A 16,396-nucleotide genomic window follows, 5' to 3' on the forward strand; every position below is an offset into this window, starting at 1 on the left:
AACCTCAGAAAGTTAATTTAGAGATGTTTGTAACTTCAGTAAGGAATAATGAAAAAAATCCAATAAAGCTTTGATTAAGTATCCTATATAAACCCTAAATGTAAAAATTTCTGTAAGTTTTATTAATTATTTGAATATGAGGATGTTATTTTAGTTTTCCCTTCTACTAAAAATTAACTACAGTCCAATTTTCTATCCTGGTTTTTTGTTGTGTTTTTTTTTTAATTGTAGACAAAACATAGTGTTCCTTTAAATCAAAGAGAGATTTGGTTGTTTGTGACAGACTCCACATTGCAAAATGTGGCTCATATGATTCCAAAAGTTGTTGCTGTGTCAGTCGCTGCATCGTGTGTTCTCAGTACAGAAATCACAGGAGCCCTCAGTGCTGCCTCACAACGCATCTTCTTCAAGGATGCACTGTGGGGAAATGGTAAGTTTTACATGTGGTTTTGAAGCAGTTTACTATAAGGCTTCTTTTTTATATTTTTTTCTTTATCTCAAAAGTAAGTGCGAAATTCAGTGATCTTGCTGTATGTCCACTAATATTACTGTCAGTCTTCCCTAATGACTGTTGGATCTAATGACCAGTGTCAATCAAATTGGCTAGCTGACAGAAGACTCAAAAATATTAAGAAACTTGGTTTTATTTGGTTTTATATTCTTTCAGAAACTTGTTTCATTGACTTTGCCTCCAAAAGGAGCAAGACACTTGCATGTCCCAAGATACAGAAATATTGTCAACTCTTCTGTATCATTTTAACTGTGAGCCTTTGCCACCATACAGATCATGTAGTTCACTTTACATCCATTTTTAGTCACTCTTTTTTTTGAGGTTCAGGTATAGTTCTGTATGGTGCCTGCATGGATAGTTCATATTCATGCCTTCAGTCACCAGCCTGTGCAAATGACTGTGTCCTGAAGCAATAATCTCTGCTTTGGAAAGTAAAGCATTGCATGTGTCTAGTCTTTGTCATCTTTGAAACAAAGTAAGACCTCGTGAATGGGTGCCCAGGCTTACTACAAGGGAAGAGATGGTAATGTTGTGTTTCCAAGGAGCGTGGGGCAATGCAGTCTGGGTGGAATTGGACTCTCTTCTGCCGTATTTGAATTTTTAAAGCATCTTTTTTGCCCGGGAGTTGCGAAGTGTAATGAGAGCCTGATGTATATATCACTGAAAGCAAAATATTTTGTCATTGAGAAAACCTGATCGAGTCTATCCATCTGTTTAGTAGCTGGCAGAGATCGTTGTCTTTATTGGCCATGACAATTAACATGGTCACCTTTTTCCTTGTTACTGTACTGAGTTGAAATGTCTTTGTTGGCAGGTAGGATTATTTGTGTTGAACGTACTGTCCTCTTATTACAAAAGCCTCTTTTGTGCTCGGCTGCCGGTGCTGACCTCAGTGAGCTGACTGGCCCTGTCAGACTCGATGAGCTGGATTCTACAACACAGGCCAACTCCATTTGTGCTGTAAGAGGTTTGTATGGCCTTTCCTGAAATGAGAGCAGTTAATTATTTGTGCTCGCTTTAATCTTTTAGGTCTTCGTATTGATTTCTTGCACAAACAGCATGGAGGGATAAAAAAGCACAGTATTGCTGCAGGTCATTACGATATTTAAGATTTATACTTCTTTGTGGGTTCTGTTTGCCTTTTGCTGGCCAAGCTTTGCTCCCGCTCACTTGTACCCCAGAATAAATGTTCGATGCACAATCTGTTTTCTTATATTCCTTCCTTCTCTGTCTTCCTTCAGGAGCCTTCTGTTCACAGCAGCCTTGTTGATGTTGGCAACAGTAAGGTATACCAGTATTTTTTAGACAAATGAATAAGACGCATGAGCCAGGTCCTGAGCGGTAGGGGCTAGTGGCTGATTTCCCTGGAATTTTGCTGCAGTGGGGCAATTTAATGTTTCGCCATAGTCATCTAGCATAACTGGGCCAATATTTGCTCACCAGCCACTTTGGATCATTGCTTTGTCTAATATTTCAGTTCTACCACTAACCATGCAGAAAAATTTCTTACAATGTATTTTCTAACATTTCCTAATCATGCAGAAACATTTCCTACTGTGTATTTTTTAATGCTCGCTCCAGTCAGCTTCTTAAACCTCCCAGTAACAGAGTGCCTATAGGGAAAACTCCTTAAAAGCCCAATAACTCTTGGCTTTCAAAGACAATTTCCTTTCTTAATTTAACTCTCACGATTCCAGTATCCCTCCTAGAAAATTCTTGATACTGTTTTACATTTACACCTTCCAGTATTCGCTGGAGCATTTAAAATGAGCTCTAAAATAATAGCAAATAATGGTTACAAAGTAATCCTTCCGGCTATATTGTGATGCACTGAAAAGGAAGTCTGAAACCAAGCAAAGCTGTTACTAAATATACCTTCTGTTATGGCAGAGCCACAAGTTAGCAATGCTCCTGTGATTAAAAAATTATTATCTTGCAGGGCTAAATCTTGAACTCTAGCACTGAACAATGAAAAAAAAAAGGTACTGCTAGAGGCATTTCACTCTCAGCCCTGGTCGTTACGTACATCTCACACTGATACTGAGTTACATGAAAGATATTTCTGTCACTGGGTGTGAAATACTTTTTGGCTTTTCATTTTTAAACTCTCCAATAGTTAACGCTGAGAATTATCACATCTCTGCTGTTGATTTTATAACTAAGCATGACAAATGCCTGTATTCTTTTGTCCCATTGACAGTGTACATAGTAGGATAAAGCAAACATTTCTCTATCCCTTCTTTTTCCAGCAGAGCAAAGAAAAATACATCTTTGTGATCTATCGTGTAAACAACTACTCACTTTACGCACATGGGAGGTGTCACACTTTCCCTGTTCTGTATTACAGGTGAAGAAGGACAAAAGGAGAAAATAATCCTACAATCTTGTCTTGCTTAATCTCAAATTTGTCCAGGGTAGCTGTTATCAGTATGTTCCTTCACCTTTGTACTAACATAGAATATAAAATATCTTCTTCATACCTGTGCTAATGCTATATATAGATGATAACTCTCACTTTTGTGTGTAATTAGAATTATTTAACAGCACTTAAAATATATATCCACCGTTTCAGAATTCATGTAGTTAGTGCCTACATCTTTCTACGGAAGAAGAGAAACTAATAGCATTAACTCTACTTTGTTGGTGGGAGAATATGGATGAATGAAAATTTATTATCTCTAGAATTCACTCACTTGTCTCTTAACTCAGAGCTGTTAGCCTGGCTTTCAATGAGAAGCAGTGTTACCTCGTTCACTCTTTTTGCCTGTGCCCTCCGTTTACTTCCTGCACTTTTGGTCACCCACGTATGCTGTACATAGCCCTCTTCTCAACTAACACTTGAAGAGACCGCAAGAAGCATTACTCTTGAATTAGTGCTTCTTGCTGCTCCTCTGCAGTCGTGGCTGCTCCTTCTGGCTCTCAGGGATTCAGCAGGCTCAACCTTCCCTAGAAAAACTTTTTAACCAGTGAGAAATGCAGGTTGTCATTTAAGTCCCTATCCTTAGATACAGTGACTGGTCACAGCATCGGAGCCTCAGGAGTGCCAAGATTGGAGGTGCAAAGTCCATGCTGCCTGCTGGATTTTAGGCATATCAGTTATTTGAAGCTGTATGCATAGGATCAGTTAGGTTGGAAGGAGCCTCTGCAGTTCCTCTAGTCCTAAGTCCTGCTCAAAGCTAAGCCCTGAGCAAAGCAGTACAACTCTACAGCTGGCCCAGCTTTGAGCAGGAGTTTGGACCGGAGGAACTTCAGGGGTTCCTTCCCCATCAAAAAGGAAAATGTTGCAATCCAAGCAGAGCCCCTGCATTTCTCAGAAACCCTTGTTTCAGGGATATCCCATCATACCAGCTCTGGGATGGAGTGTCTTGCTCTTCGACAGATGAGTGAAAACCTGTGGTTGCTTTTTACTGGAGAGTTTACTCTTCTTCTAAAGATCAGTCTATGGTTCTCACCTGTGAGCTCAGGGTTAATAGATTTCTAATCACTATGCATTGCAAAGTAATTTTTAACCTCTTTTTGCTGAATAGTAGCAGTCAGGACAACTTAAATGCTGGCAGTTCATACTGCACAGAACTGTTTTTAGTCTTAACCATGCTTATAAGCAAATTCTAGTTAGTCCATACCACATATGTTATGTGGGAATACTACTTGATTAATGATATTTGCCTAGTATATATATGACTCACCACCAGACATTGAATTTTGACACTGGATATTTAAGCTCTTACTCAGAGGTGTGTTTTTTTCACTTTCCCTCTTAATAGTGGGGTCAATCAACTTGCCTAGCTTTCTCTTTTTGATTGAACTTTTCCCCTTCCTATCCGTTAATCAGGGTAACTGATTGGAAAAAATAAATAAATTCATTTTTTGAATGTTTCAACCAGAGTGTTGCTTTTAATCCTCACCCCTTCCTCCCATCCCTCACCAGATACCTTTTTATTTGAGGTAGTGTCCTATTATCAGTCTCTTCTTAATGATGACTGCCACAACCCATAAAAATAGACTAGAGGTAAAAATTTTGGCTATGTGCATTTCTATTTAAAAGAAGGTTCTTGGGAAAATATCCCAAAGGTTTGTGAATGTCAAGCAAAATCCAGTGCAGCAGTTCAGCAGCTTAGACTTGAGAAATCACTTTGCAGGCAAGATACATGAGACTGTCACTAAATTATTAGGTCTCTTACTGCCTTCAGTTGTGTTTGTTCTGACTTCAGTGATCTCTCATGGTTTTCTCGAGGCAACTCTTACGTTGTCATCATAATAAACCTCTCTACTAGACATAATCTCAACAGTATGATCCTGATTAATTTTCTTCACATATACTTGTATTACTTGTGCACTGGCGTCCTGCAGTTGCAAGTGGGAGAAAGTTAAAATGCTTAGAGATAAACAAATCTGTCAGAAACAGTGGTATTTTTTGTTTGTTTGTTTTTAATTATTTTTTAATGAAAAAGGAAACATTCAGCAAACTAATTGGTTGCTTTTCCTTTCAGTAGATAGGGAAACATGCCCATGCTGTGGCAGAAAGCATCCTGCCTTGTAGCAGCAAGTGCTGATGGAAACTCCCAGTTTATCACAAAAACTGAAGAAGCAAAATTATTCCAGTAACAGTCTGAGGGCTTAAATGCACAGAATTGCTTATTCTGTCTGTGAAATCCATGTTATTCCATAGTATGCACAGAAACTGGGTCATAAATTTTGTATTTGAGAAGCTTTCCGGGTCGTTGGACTAGCTGTCCTTTGACTTCCCAAAGAAAACTATGGTTTTGTTGTTTATGTTTAGCTCCCTTCTTCCTTTTAGCCTTTATCCCAGGAGAATCAGGAAACCAAGGTATTAACACCATGTACAGACCAGACAGGGTAAGCGCTCCCTACTCTCCCGGGTTTTCTTTTATTGAATGTGGTGTAAAACTGTGAGATTCTTGCTCAGTAGGAGCTGGAATTTTTTGTCTATACTTCTGTTGCATCAGTGAGGGTTTATTTTAGTGTAATTTCCTTCTTGCAGGTGATCCACAATATATGCATCAAAATACTAGAAGTATTTTCTCCATAAATAATGCTCATAATTTCAGCATATTGTTACCATAAAACATAATAAACTCTTTATTGGCTTCTCATAAAACTTTGAGTATGATTTTCCTTGCCAAAAACTAGCAAGGCCCTTTATATTAGTCCAAAGTATCTTTGGCATTCCCTTCTCAGGCACACACTTAAAACTGTGGGCCAGATCTAATCTCTGTTAAGTCAGTATAACTGAAGAATAACTCCATTGTTAATGGAATTTAACTGGCAGTGTTACTTTTGAAAAGCATTGAGCCTTCTGATTGGTTTGTGTTTCCTAAATATCGATATCAAGCTATCTATCTGACCTGATGATTTTTCTAGCTATTTATTGCTAAGGAAACATCAGAAGATCAGAAAGAAAACAAACAAACAAAAACAAATCAGAAAAACAATAAAACCCAAACCAAAAGAACTGAACCTGTTTGGAAAGGTAATCATCTATTATCTACCTTCTGGTATTTTTAGAATGTAACACACACTGCCATACTTTCATCCCTTGTTGGAGGGACAAAGGAGACAGGGAGTGAGATTGTTGGAACAGCTGATGCTTGCTCCGACAGGATGACAGTCAGAAAGGACCAAATGTGCTGTGCAGCCAGGAGTGGCTGTGTTTGCTAGCTTACTGTTAGGATTTTGTAAGAATTTCATCTTCTGCAGGTACTGTTGTTGGAGTTAATGAGAGGACTGCTTTCTCCTGGCCTACATGCGACAGATGTGGCAATGGAAAGTTGGAACTGTGTCCCCAGGACAGGTGAGAGTCAACATGCTCCGGAGCACTCCAGGTGTTTTTGCAGATGAAGCCATAACAGGTGATGCAATAATTCCTGCAGGCACAGGCTGCACTTTGTTCCTTCCTAGAACTAAGAGGTAGTATTTTTATTGCTGATGAACTGATAAAACCTGCAAGGTAAGATTAATTTAATAAGAAAGATACAAGTAGATACAAAATGGTTTGTATTTGCAGTTATCACATTTTTTTTCAAACTAATCTTTAAGTATTGCTTATAAAGATTTCATAGCCCACTGCATTACAACATTAGTTTTAATAAACATCCACATAAATCACAGGTCTGAGTTTAAGCTCCTTGAAAAGTACCTTTTTGTGTTTCGCTACCTTACCTTGTTATCCTGTTATCAGCCTCATTTTTATATTGAACTGTGATCTTTGCTCTAATTTATTTTGGTGTGAAAGAGTTGCGTTTCAGACCTATTATATTTATAACCTTTTCTAAAAGGACGTTGAATAATTCTGGGAGTACGACTGTCCCAAATGTGAAGACTGATCCTATAGGAGCTGTTACTACCCGAAATGCTATACCTGTATCACACTGGCATGCTCTTGGCAAGTCTCCCCTTCAGGTGCTTAGCCAGCATGCCCTTGCAGAGTCTGAAATACCTGATGGGATAAAAACACGAGAGGATAAGGAAGTAGTCAGAGTGTAAAAAGAAGGATGGGGCGGGGCGGGGTCTACTGGAAAAGCTTATAGAAAGCATAAGGAGAAGTTGAGTGGGTTTGATCCCATTGAAATAGATAATAATTTCCTAAATATGAGAAGCTTTACCACTTATGCTTTGTCATATAGGACTTCCAGAGGAAAATGACTGAAAATGAAAAAAAGGTTGTCCTGTATTATACTATCATGCCAAAAGTAAGGATGTGTGTGTGTACGCATAGTAGTGTAGTTCAATAAAATAATCTCTACTGTAAAAGGCAGTTTTGCTTCATTTGGAGAACAATGTAGCATCAATATTTGTTTAAGATGTTATTCCAACAAGCACTTACAGCTGAGCTTAATTTCATGCATATGACTTAAGTGTGTGCCGAAAACGTTGAACGTTTGCTGAATGAGGGCCTAAATCAATAAGTCACTTTGGCCAAATCAAATTTTCTTTTGCCATAACTTTTAGAAGGTTATGAGATTAATATTTGCTTAAGTGAGGTGATTATAAATAGCAACCTCCCTTCATGTTGCCAAAACTTAGAAAAGTAAGACCCTTTTGCTAGATGGGTTTAGGTCCTCCCAGAGAATTACTTTGCCAACAGAAGAGGTCTATGAGCTGTTATCAACTGAATCTTTATCAGGGCTTTTCTACTAGAAGTCTACCAGCAAAATATTTTACAGAATAAGCTAGCTGATTTTTTGTGTGTTTTGATTTTATGACTGATCACGTTGCCATTTCTCTGTGGTTGCCCATCACTATCTGCATGTTTCAGAGGATTGTTATATTGCAACCAATGCTCCAATACTGTCATTTCACCGGTTTTGAAAATGCAGCTGGAAGTCTTCTTGAGTTGTCCATCCCGATCTCAAAGTACAGTAAAAGTAAAGGTATGTTGTTTATAAACAGCTCTGTCTAACAGATTTAAGAGTATCCCGTAATTTAATCTGATACTAAACTTCCATTTCATTGAACTAAGAATCCAGTTCCTAGATCTTACTCCAATAAGTAGATAGATATTACTCAAATAATACAGTCTTTGAGTTCACCCTGAGGTTTCTGAACTGTTTATGGCCCAGCTGAAGGGCTTTGTTGGGGTGGGCCTTAGGAAAGCTCATTCTCCACAGCCTAAAAGGAATATGTATTTTTAGACACCTATTCTGAACATCTCTTGTGTCAACCCTCCTCTGCGCTTTTGGCCAGAGAAACAAAACTGTTCTATATTAAAATGGTACATTTTGTTTGACTGTTTTAACCTTCAAACAGAATGTCTTCACATACATAAGATTTTTGTCATTTACAAAACCTGTTAATTTTCTCATTCCAGCTGTTACAAAAGACGATCTCTTCTCTCCTGATGTCCTCCGCCAGTGAGGATGGGGTAGGTATAGTGAATGTTGATGAAAGAAAGTTAACTGCATAACTTACTGTACAGGCAGAGTACAGGAGATGTGAATCAGGTGGAAAGTTACTCGAATCATAGAAATGAAAGGGATTCATGGAGGTCCTCACAGACCATCCCTCACAGTGGGCGTGCACCAGGTCATCCATGACTTTGGCTGGCAGGGTCTTAGAAACCTCTGAGGATGGAAATCCCACCACCCTTCCAGGCAGCTTGTTTCAGAACCGCACTTGGAGCAGCAGGAGACTTCACTAGAAATAATGACTTTTTTTCTCATGTGTGGCCTGGGGGACAGGACAAGAGGGAATGGCCTCAAGCTCCGCCAGGGGAGGTTTAGGCTGAATGTTAGAAAAAAACTTTTCACAGAAAGGGTCATCGGGCACTGGAACAGGCTCCCCAGGGAGGTGGTTGATTCACCTTCCCTGGAGGTGTTTAAGGCACAGGTGGATGAGGTGCTGAGGGCCATGGTTTAGTGTTTGATAGGAATGGTTGGACTCGATGATCTGGTGGGTCTCTTCCAACCTGATGATTCTATGATTGATTCTATGATTCTATGATTAGAGTGTGCTGGACCCTTCCAGCTGATGCCCTGCTAGTGTGTGACTATCATCAGACTGGCTATCGTCCCTCCTTTCTAGAGAAAGGTTGCCACAAATGGGATGTGTAGACAGCTGTAGCTCAGCTGAGTATCTGCAGAGCTGTGTACAAACAGTGCTGTGTCCAGACATTGAGAGCTGCGGCGAGCAGTGCTGGGCTTTACTCCATTTTCTGGCCAAAGATCCAAAGACAGACTGCAAGCGTCCCACCTTCTTGGTCTGATCTTCTGAACTGTATAAACCAGAATTACTTTCTAATAGCACAACCATGAAATTGCTGGCAGGTGGTAATAGTAGAGAAACTTGCAAAACACGTGCAAGATAATACTTTATAGTTGTATGAATGAAATATGTGTAAGCTATGGGGATCCATGGGCTAAAGTACAGTTTATGTAATCATGAAGTAGGTATTCCTTTAATCTGAGATATCAGAAGAACCCTGACATTTGGCACAGTGACCCAGATTTATCTCAGGTGAGGGAGGCGCCCGAGTAGGTGCCTGGCTGGCATTGGCTGCTGGATGGTCAGCAGCGAAGGAGCGGCACCTTCAGAGAGTGATTAAATCCAGTTAGGATCCTGAGATCACTCCCCTTCGTTGCACGTGGAAGGGAGCAAAGGTCAGCTCGTTGTCTCGTTTAATCGTCCCAGTGATCTTCAGTTAGGTGAAAAGTACTGGGGGCATTTTGCTTTCTCTATCTTATGCAGTCCCCTAGCATTTTGCTAGTACATGCCTCGTGGTTTTAGTGGGATCTATGGATCGTTTTTAAAGTGGAATGTTTCTCTGTACGTTATTTTCCTTATGCTGGAGGATGTATATTTAATTTAAGCAAAGAGATACAAAATATGTTCTTTTTTTTAAGAGCCCTTAAGTCTAGCTGAGTTTTACAGGATGTGTCTGGTTTGGTTACAGACTGACAAAACACAGTTCTTTTTCAGGTTATTGGAATTCAAACAACCTCTTTTTCATGTTTTTCATCTTTCAATTTTTATAATGCCAGTAATTAGAAGCCTGGTAACTTAGATAGCTGAAACGCAGGGATATATTTTCCTTTTTTTTCATAACCATTTCCATCTCTGAACTGCTGCATTTTAAAAAGCACCACATCTTAACAGAGATTAATCACAAGAAATACCACTTGAGGTGGCGTTTCTTTGCCAGTGCTGCTAAAGTTTCTAAGGGTGCAGCTTTGTAATTACTTCTTTTGGCAGGGAGGTTGGGTTTAGCCGTCACTGCCCCTGGCCACTTGTTCCTTACCTTGTGACAACCCTTCTGTTCCACCAGGATAGCTGTTTGTGCAGCTGCATGGTGAACTGGACTGCAGAACCAGTCTAGGGTAAAAATAATCTAGGAAAGAAGGAAGAAAAAAATAGAAAAAGGTTGTTTATACCTTGAGTCAAGCAACAGACATGGGTATCACATGCCTGTACAAATGCAGGTGAAAGCTGGGGGGCATGGTTGATGATAAGTCCAAGTTGAGGAAAGAAATGGATGTAAACCTGCCATCTGAGAGAGATGATACCCTCTTGGGCAAGGTACCGGCTGTCGTGTTAGCAGTTACATTCACATGATCTCTCTCATCTTTGAGAAATCATCCCAGCCTTGCATTCCTCTCCTCCACGCATCCTACAGTCTCTACAAATAGGCTCAGGCACAACTCATGCAAGTGAACTGCCAGTCGGATCATTAAACAGAAGGGACTGTTTGGGTGCCAGGGACTGGAAATAATGCCTGATACAACAACTGAGTTAAAAGGGAGGAAAGGGGGAGCAAAAAGAGTTACAAAATACTTTTTCCTTTGGTGGATCTGTTAGCTAAGGTAACTGGTGTATAGTATGCATATACACATTGGTGGCACATGTGAAATCCTGTGAGTGTCACAAAGCTGGATAAAGGGAGCGCATGTAGGTTGTGCTTCAGCAAAACTGAGTTCAAAGTCACAGGATTTAATTCTTTTTAACAGTTCATTTTTAGAAGTTTGCTAAGGAAGCAGCATGTTAAGCAGGAGTGAACTGTAATTACTGAAAATCTGGTATTCATTCTTCCCATCAGTTCTAATGCACCTTTCTTTTTGAGTCCTTAAAAAAACTTTCTGTTGGAAGAGGACCTCACCCTACATCTTCTGAGGCGAATGCTGCTTAGAACATTATGTCCAAGACTGTTTGTTTTAATCAACTTGCTTTTATCACTGCAGAGTTACGAGGTGCAGAGCGTGCTGGGAAAGGAGGTGGGGTTATTGAACTGCTATGTCCACTCCGTAACCAGCCACCCCAACTGTGTTGGACTGGAGGAAATTGTTCTTCTGGAAGCAGCAGCAAGACACTGAGCTGGACTCTAATCAGCTACTCTAGTATCTGTGGACTTTGTAATGCAGTTATCTGTTAACTGGTGCCACAGATAATGTATAATGCGAGTGTGATAAGTATTGAGGCAGTTTATTAAAACTGATTTACAAAGCACATTGTGCTAACGCTGAAAAAATCAGTTTAAAAAAAAATCTGTTCAACTTTCTGAACTCTTCTTTTTTGGATCAGTTCAGAATTTAAAAAATACAGTTCTTTGGCATGTTTGCTGTTTATATATGTAAAGTGCATTTTTCCGGATGTTTTGAGTAGTTGTGAATTTTTTTTATAATACTGTATGTATTATGTTTTGATGGAAAATATTTTACTGATATTTTTGAAATAAATACCTTGCTACAGGCAGTGAACATTGGTCTAAGCTGAGTTTTATCAGCAGATTCCAGATGTACCGCTGGCTGCAAAACACCATGTTGCGCGCGAATTCTGAGTCGTAACATTTGTTAGCACCTTGCAATAAATGTTATAAAGACAAGAGATTTGAACAAAGCTTGTGTTTTGAAGTGTCAAGCATCTATAAAGTTAATGTTTTACAGTTAATTGGTCTCTAAGCATAGAAGTACAGTGTTATCTGTAGCTTCCCACAAGGCATTTCATTATGCAGTTTCTGTTAGGTATAACTAGTAAGTTTTGCTTTGCAAGCCTTGTAACTATTCTCACCCTGACTACAGAGAGACGTGGATTCAGAGAAATAATATCAAAATCTTCCTGTGTCTGCACTGAGATGCAAGAATTAATGCTGGAGTTCGGTCAGAGATTAGGTATTTTTTCCCTTTCATGATATTTAAAACCCCTTATAGGTCAGGGAAGGTCCAGTATGTGGTTACCCAGCAGAAAAGGAACAGCAAACTTTTTGCTACTGAAATTGTTCCCGTGGCTGAGGCTGATAGTGGAAGGTCTTAAGTACGTCACGATCACTACAGGAATGACCAAGCTTTTGAATCCCCCTTTTCCTGTCTCTTCTACACCTTTCAGTCTCCTTACCTGCCTCCCTGTAAAGAGGAAGGGGACGCCAGCCCAGGATCCTGCCCTGTACACCAGCAGGGAGGCCAAGCAGCGTTCCTCTCACTCAGAGAGCAGCAGCTGCTGGAGATGCTTGTCCCATCAACCAACTTTTCTGCCACTGCCTGAAGATGCTCTCGCTTGCGTGTGCGCTACCCAAACGCAGGCGAGTAGCCCAGCTGGCTGTTCACTTGGCAGAGGTCGCAGTGCTTGCCTGCTCTCGCTTTCACTAGCAGTGAAAGTGAGGGAAAGCGGCTACCTCCGTGGCTACAACATCTCCTTCGAGGCTACCGCCGGCTCAAACTTCGGAGCACGTTACTGCAGGTGCAGCTTTGCGTCGTCTGGAGGGGAAACCGCTTCCACGGTTTTTAACAGGGATTTTAAATAACTATGTTCGTATATATTGTAATTTATTTATATATATATATATCTATAAAGTACCGTGTTTCTGGAGGAGCCAAAGAGGCTCAGCGGCAACAGCTGACTCAGCACTCCGGTACCACCATCCAACTCCCCGGGGAAAGCCGACTTTGGAACCACTGCCTCATGGTCATTCCCACCGCCCTTCGGCTGCTTTAGGAAATAAAAACACGGTTCCCCTCACCTTGCCCCGTACCCCCCCCCCTTCTCCTCCCCCCGGATACCCCGAGCTGGCAGCAGCTCCCACCTTGCTTCCCAGACACAGAGCGAACGAGAGCGGCGTTGATTTAAAATGCTTTTTCTTTTATTCTTAGAAATGCTGTAAAAACTGATATAAAAGGTCGAGCATGCTCAGTCTTTTTTTTTTGTTGTTTTTTTGTTTGTTTTCCATCCTACTGCCTAAAATACATGAGAGTTTTGAATCACTTTTAGCAGATGTACCATGGCTGCGGCGGCGGGACTACAATGTGGGAAAAGACCAAGACTACCATTACAAAAATAATTTAAGGGGAAAAAAAGACAACAAGAAGGGAAAGAAGGTATTTTAGCTTTGGCTTGGGGTGATTTTTTTTGAGTTTTTTGGGAGTTTGTGGGGTTTTTTTTGCAAGTTTCGCGGTGAAAGACCCGGGCATCGCCCCACGTCGCTACAAAACATCCAGGGAGCGGCAGCTCCGGCTCCGCGCCTCCTCCCCGCACCGGCTGCTCCTCAAGCGCTCGGCACGGCCCGGCTCGGCTCGGCACGGCCCCGCAAGCCCTCGGCGCGGCTCATCTCGCCGCCGTCGCCCCGGCCCGGCCCGGCCCCCTGAGGTATTTTTTATCCACGGTCTCTCGGAGTCCTTCCCTCCGCGCCGCCGCCCCGCGGGTTACCGGCAGTCGGTGCCCGAGCCGGGCTGGAGGAAAGGGGCGCCGGGCAGCTGCTTGAAGAAGTGCCGCAGGCCGGTCAAGTCCCGGGTGAGCTGCTCGATCTTCTTGTGCAGCTTCTCGTTCTCGGCCGAGAGCTCCAGCAGCTTCTGCTGCATCTCCTGGTTGCGCCGCTTCGCCTTGTCGCGGCTCTTGCGCACCGCGATGTTGTTGCGCTCCCGGCGCTGCCGGTACTCGGGGCTGAACCTGTCCACGCTCTTCTTGGCGCCGCGCTCCCTGCCCGCCGGGGCCGGGCCCGAGCCCGGGGGGGGCCCCGCGGGGCGCGGGGAGCAGGAGCTGCCGCCCGGCGGCTCGGGGGAGGCGGGCGGCGTGGGCTGCCCGCTCAGGTTCATGATGGTCTGCGCGCAGGTGGCGATCTGCGAGGGCAGCAGCGACGAGGACGGGTCGCTGTCGCTCCAGTCCGGCTCCCGCTTCAGGGCGCCGCGGGACGACGACGACGAGGAGGAGGAGGAGGAGGAGGAGGAGGAAGAGGAGGAGGAGGCGCAGGAGGAGGAGGGAGAGGAGGAGGCGGAGGAGGCGGCGCGGGGCTCGGCGCCCAGCAGGGCGGTCATGGCAGCGCCGAGGTCCTTGCCGGGGTCGCGGCCGGGCAGGTACTCGCCGTAGTCCCCGCCCCGCTCGGGCTTGTGGTTGCTGTTGAAGAGGTCGGCGAAGAGCTCGTCGTTGCACAGCTCCAGGTTGGGCACGGCCGACATGGAGTCAATGTAGGAGCTGAAGTCGATGGCGCTCTCGTCCTCGTACATGGCCGGGGCGGCGGCGCTGAGCTCCGCCAGGCTGCACCCGCCGCCCGCCTCCTCGCCGCTCATCCCGCAGCCGCCGCGCCCGCCCGGCTTGCAGGCGGGGCCGGGGCCGCCGCCGCCGCCCGCTTTGGCGTCGTAGAAGTTGGCGGGCTCGGGGCACCAGCTCCGGTAGCACGACGGCGAGTCCAGGCTGTAGAGAGCGGCGGCGGCGCTCATCGGGGACCGAGCTCCGGCCCCGGGGGGCGGCGGGGCTGCTGCTGCCGCCGGGGGCTCTGCCGCGACTTCGCTGCGTCTGCTGCCGCTGCTACTCCTGCTGCTGCTGCTACTGCTTCTGTTGATGAAGCTTCTGCCGCCGCTGCTGTTTCTGCTGCTGAAGCTTCTACTCCCGCTGCTGCTGGTCCTGCTGCTGCCGCAGCTCCTTTCGCTGCCGCCGCCGCCGCGGGTCCCGGGCTCGGGTCACGCCGCGCTCGGCGCTGGGAGGCGGGACGGGACGAGGCGTCTCCGGACCTGGGAACGAACCGCCCGCTCGGTCCCTTCTTATACGGCGGCGGCCCCGCCTCCTGCCCCAGTGACGGGAGCGAGCGATCCCGCACCCCGGGGGCGGGCGCGGGGCGATGCTCTGTACCCCGGTCCCCGCCCCGCCGGCTGCCCCGTCCCCGTCCCCCCCCCCGGCCACACTCCGCCCCGACGGCGATTTTTCCCTTTTCCCGGCGCGTTTCCGCCGGGGCCAGAGGAAAAAAAGCTGAGGAAAACGCTCCTTTTGCCCCCGCAGCCCCTGGCGCCGCATCCCCCGGGAGCCCCGGGGCCGCCGCCCCGCGCTGCCTGCGCGTCCCCCGAGCGCCCTCCCGAGGCTCCGCTCCCGCCCGGGGACACCTCGGGATCCCCCGGGCTGGGGGAAAGGGCTCCCTAGGGCATCTTTTAACAGTTTCGCGCTGCCTGCGTGAACTCACGCCTCTCTTAAAACCCTGCGATCATTATTAACGCGTCCCACTCCTGCCCCTCGCATCCACTAAACATCCACTAAATTGGCAAGCAGCGGATAAATGAAAACACTTTCATTTCGAATGTGTGAAATGCTCTATTTTCCAGTTACGCAGAACAATTTTAAAACCCCTAGCTTCACTCCCAGGTGCTGCATTGACTGATTTGCAAAAGAAACACACATAAACCCTTTAGAAAAGTCTCTTTTAAAATTTCTTTTTGTGTGTCTTTGGATTTTTGTTGTTCTCCCCCACCCCCCACCCCCCCCCCGGCAAACCCAGCTAGATTTATGATGCTTTGGTAGAAGGAGCCCAGCTGCTGGCTTTTCAGGTCAGCACTCGGATGACATCGCTGGCACGAGGCTGTGCCCTGTGGAGTGCTCTGCCACCCCGAGGTGGCTTTCTGGGGACCCAGGGTACATGCGGATCATGCCAGGCCTGCTGCCTCGCTCCGGGCAAGGCTCCATCTGCCTCCACCGCAGCTGTTGCAGCAACGCAGCTGTTTATCGGTGGGGTGTGTATTTTAACATAAATAGTCGGGACGGGACTGGTACACGCTCTCCTTTCGGCCATAAGCTCTTCGTGGAAGGCTTGTGGGATCAGGGTGAGCGCACTCTGCCTGGCAGGTGAGCTCTCGCACGGCTTTGCTTTCCCTCTGACTCCAGCACTGCAGTTAACCTCACACAGATGTTAAACAAACTTGCTTTGCTTTGCTCATCAGGGATTGGATCATGCAACCTTTGTCTGCCGGAGCATTAACCACTGAACTTGACAGTGACACAGAAAGCAGGCAAAAAATTTTCCTTTGCCACATGATCAAAAAAAAAAAAATACGCCCGAAGGCAGCTCTGCATGTTGTTATTTTCTGCCCTCCAGCACCGGGGTGCGTTCACGTCGCATGACTCCGTGCCACCTGCCCTTGGCCTGGCTGGCAGGGAGCTGCGACCGTCGCGTGGTGCTCCTGGACC

At 45.0% G+C, this 16,396-nt stretch overlaps 2 protein-coding genes across 2 annotated transcripts in view; one reads left to right on the top strand and one right to left on the bottom strand.

The window, feature by feature from the left end:
* SPIDR (scaffold protein involved in DNA repair) overlaps positions 1-11,718 on the top strand; it is a 216,721-nt gene extending 205,003 nt beyond the window's left edge. Inside the window, exons 15-20 of the mRNA XM_069854054.1 lie at positions 232-430; positions 1,326-1,478; positions 6,230-6,323; positions 7,788-7,902; positions 8,340-8,393; positions 11,203-11,718. Of these exons, the coding sequence (XP_069710155.1) occupies positions 232-430; positions 1,326-1,478; positions 6,230-6,323; positions 7,788-7,902; positions 8,340-8,393; positions 11,203-11,334 (747 nt within the window). The 3' untranslated portion in view covers positions 11,335-11,718. The remainder of the gene's footprint in view (positions 1-231; positions 431-1,325; positions 1,479-6,229; positions 6,324-7,787; positions 7,903-8,339; positions 8,394-11,202) is intronic.
* A 1,354-nt stretch (positions 11,719-13,072) lies between these two features.
* Positions 13,073-14,967, bottom strand: CEBPD (CCAAT enhancer binding protein delta). The gene has a single exon (XM_069854075.1). The coding sequence runs from the start codon at positions 14,662-14,664 to the stop codon at positions 13,654-13,656; it is 1,011 nt and encodes a 336-aa protein (XP_069710176.1). The 5' UTR covers positions 14,665-14,967; the 3' UTR covers positions 13,073-13,653.
* Between the last annotated feature and the right edge of the window lie 1,429 nt (positions 14,968-16,396).

Source organism: Phaenicophaeus curvirostris, chromosome 3 (genome assembly GCF_032191515.1).
Source record: "Phaenicophaeus curvirostris isolate KB17595 chromosome 3, BPBGC_Pcur_1.0, whole genome shotgun sequence".
Classification (NCBI taxonomy): Eukaryota; Metazoa; Chordata; class Aves; order Cuculiformes; family Cuculidae; genus Phaenicophaeus; species Phaenicophaeus curvirostris.

What these genes read in the sequence shown, in the direction of transcription:
- CEBPD (XM_069854075.1), bottom strand. Translation starts at nt 14,664, where the DNA reads ATGAGCGCCGCCGCCGCTCTCTACAGCCTGGACTCGCCGTCGTGCTAC.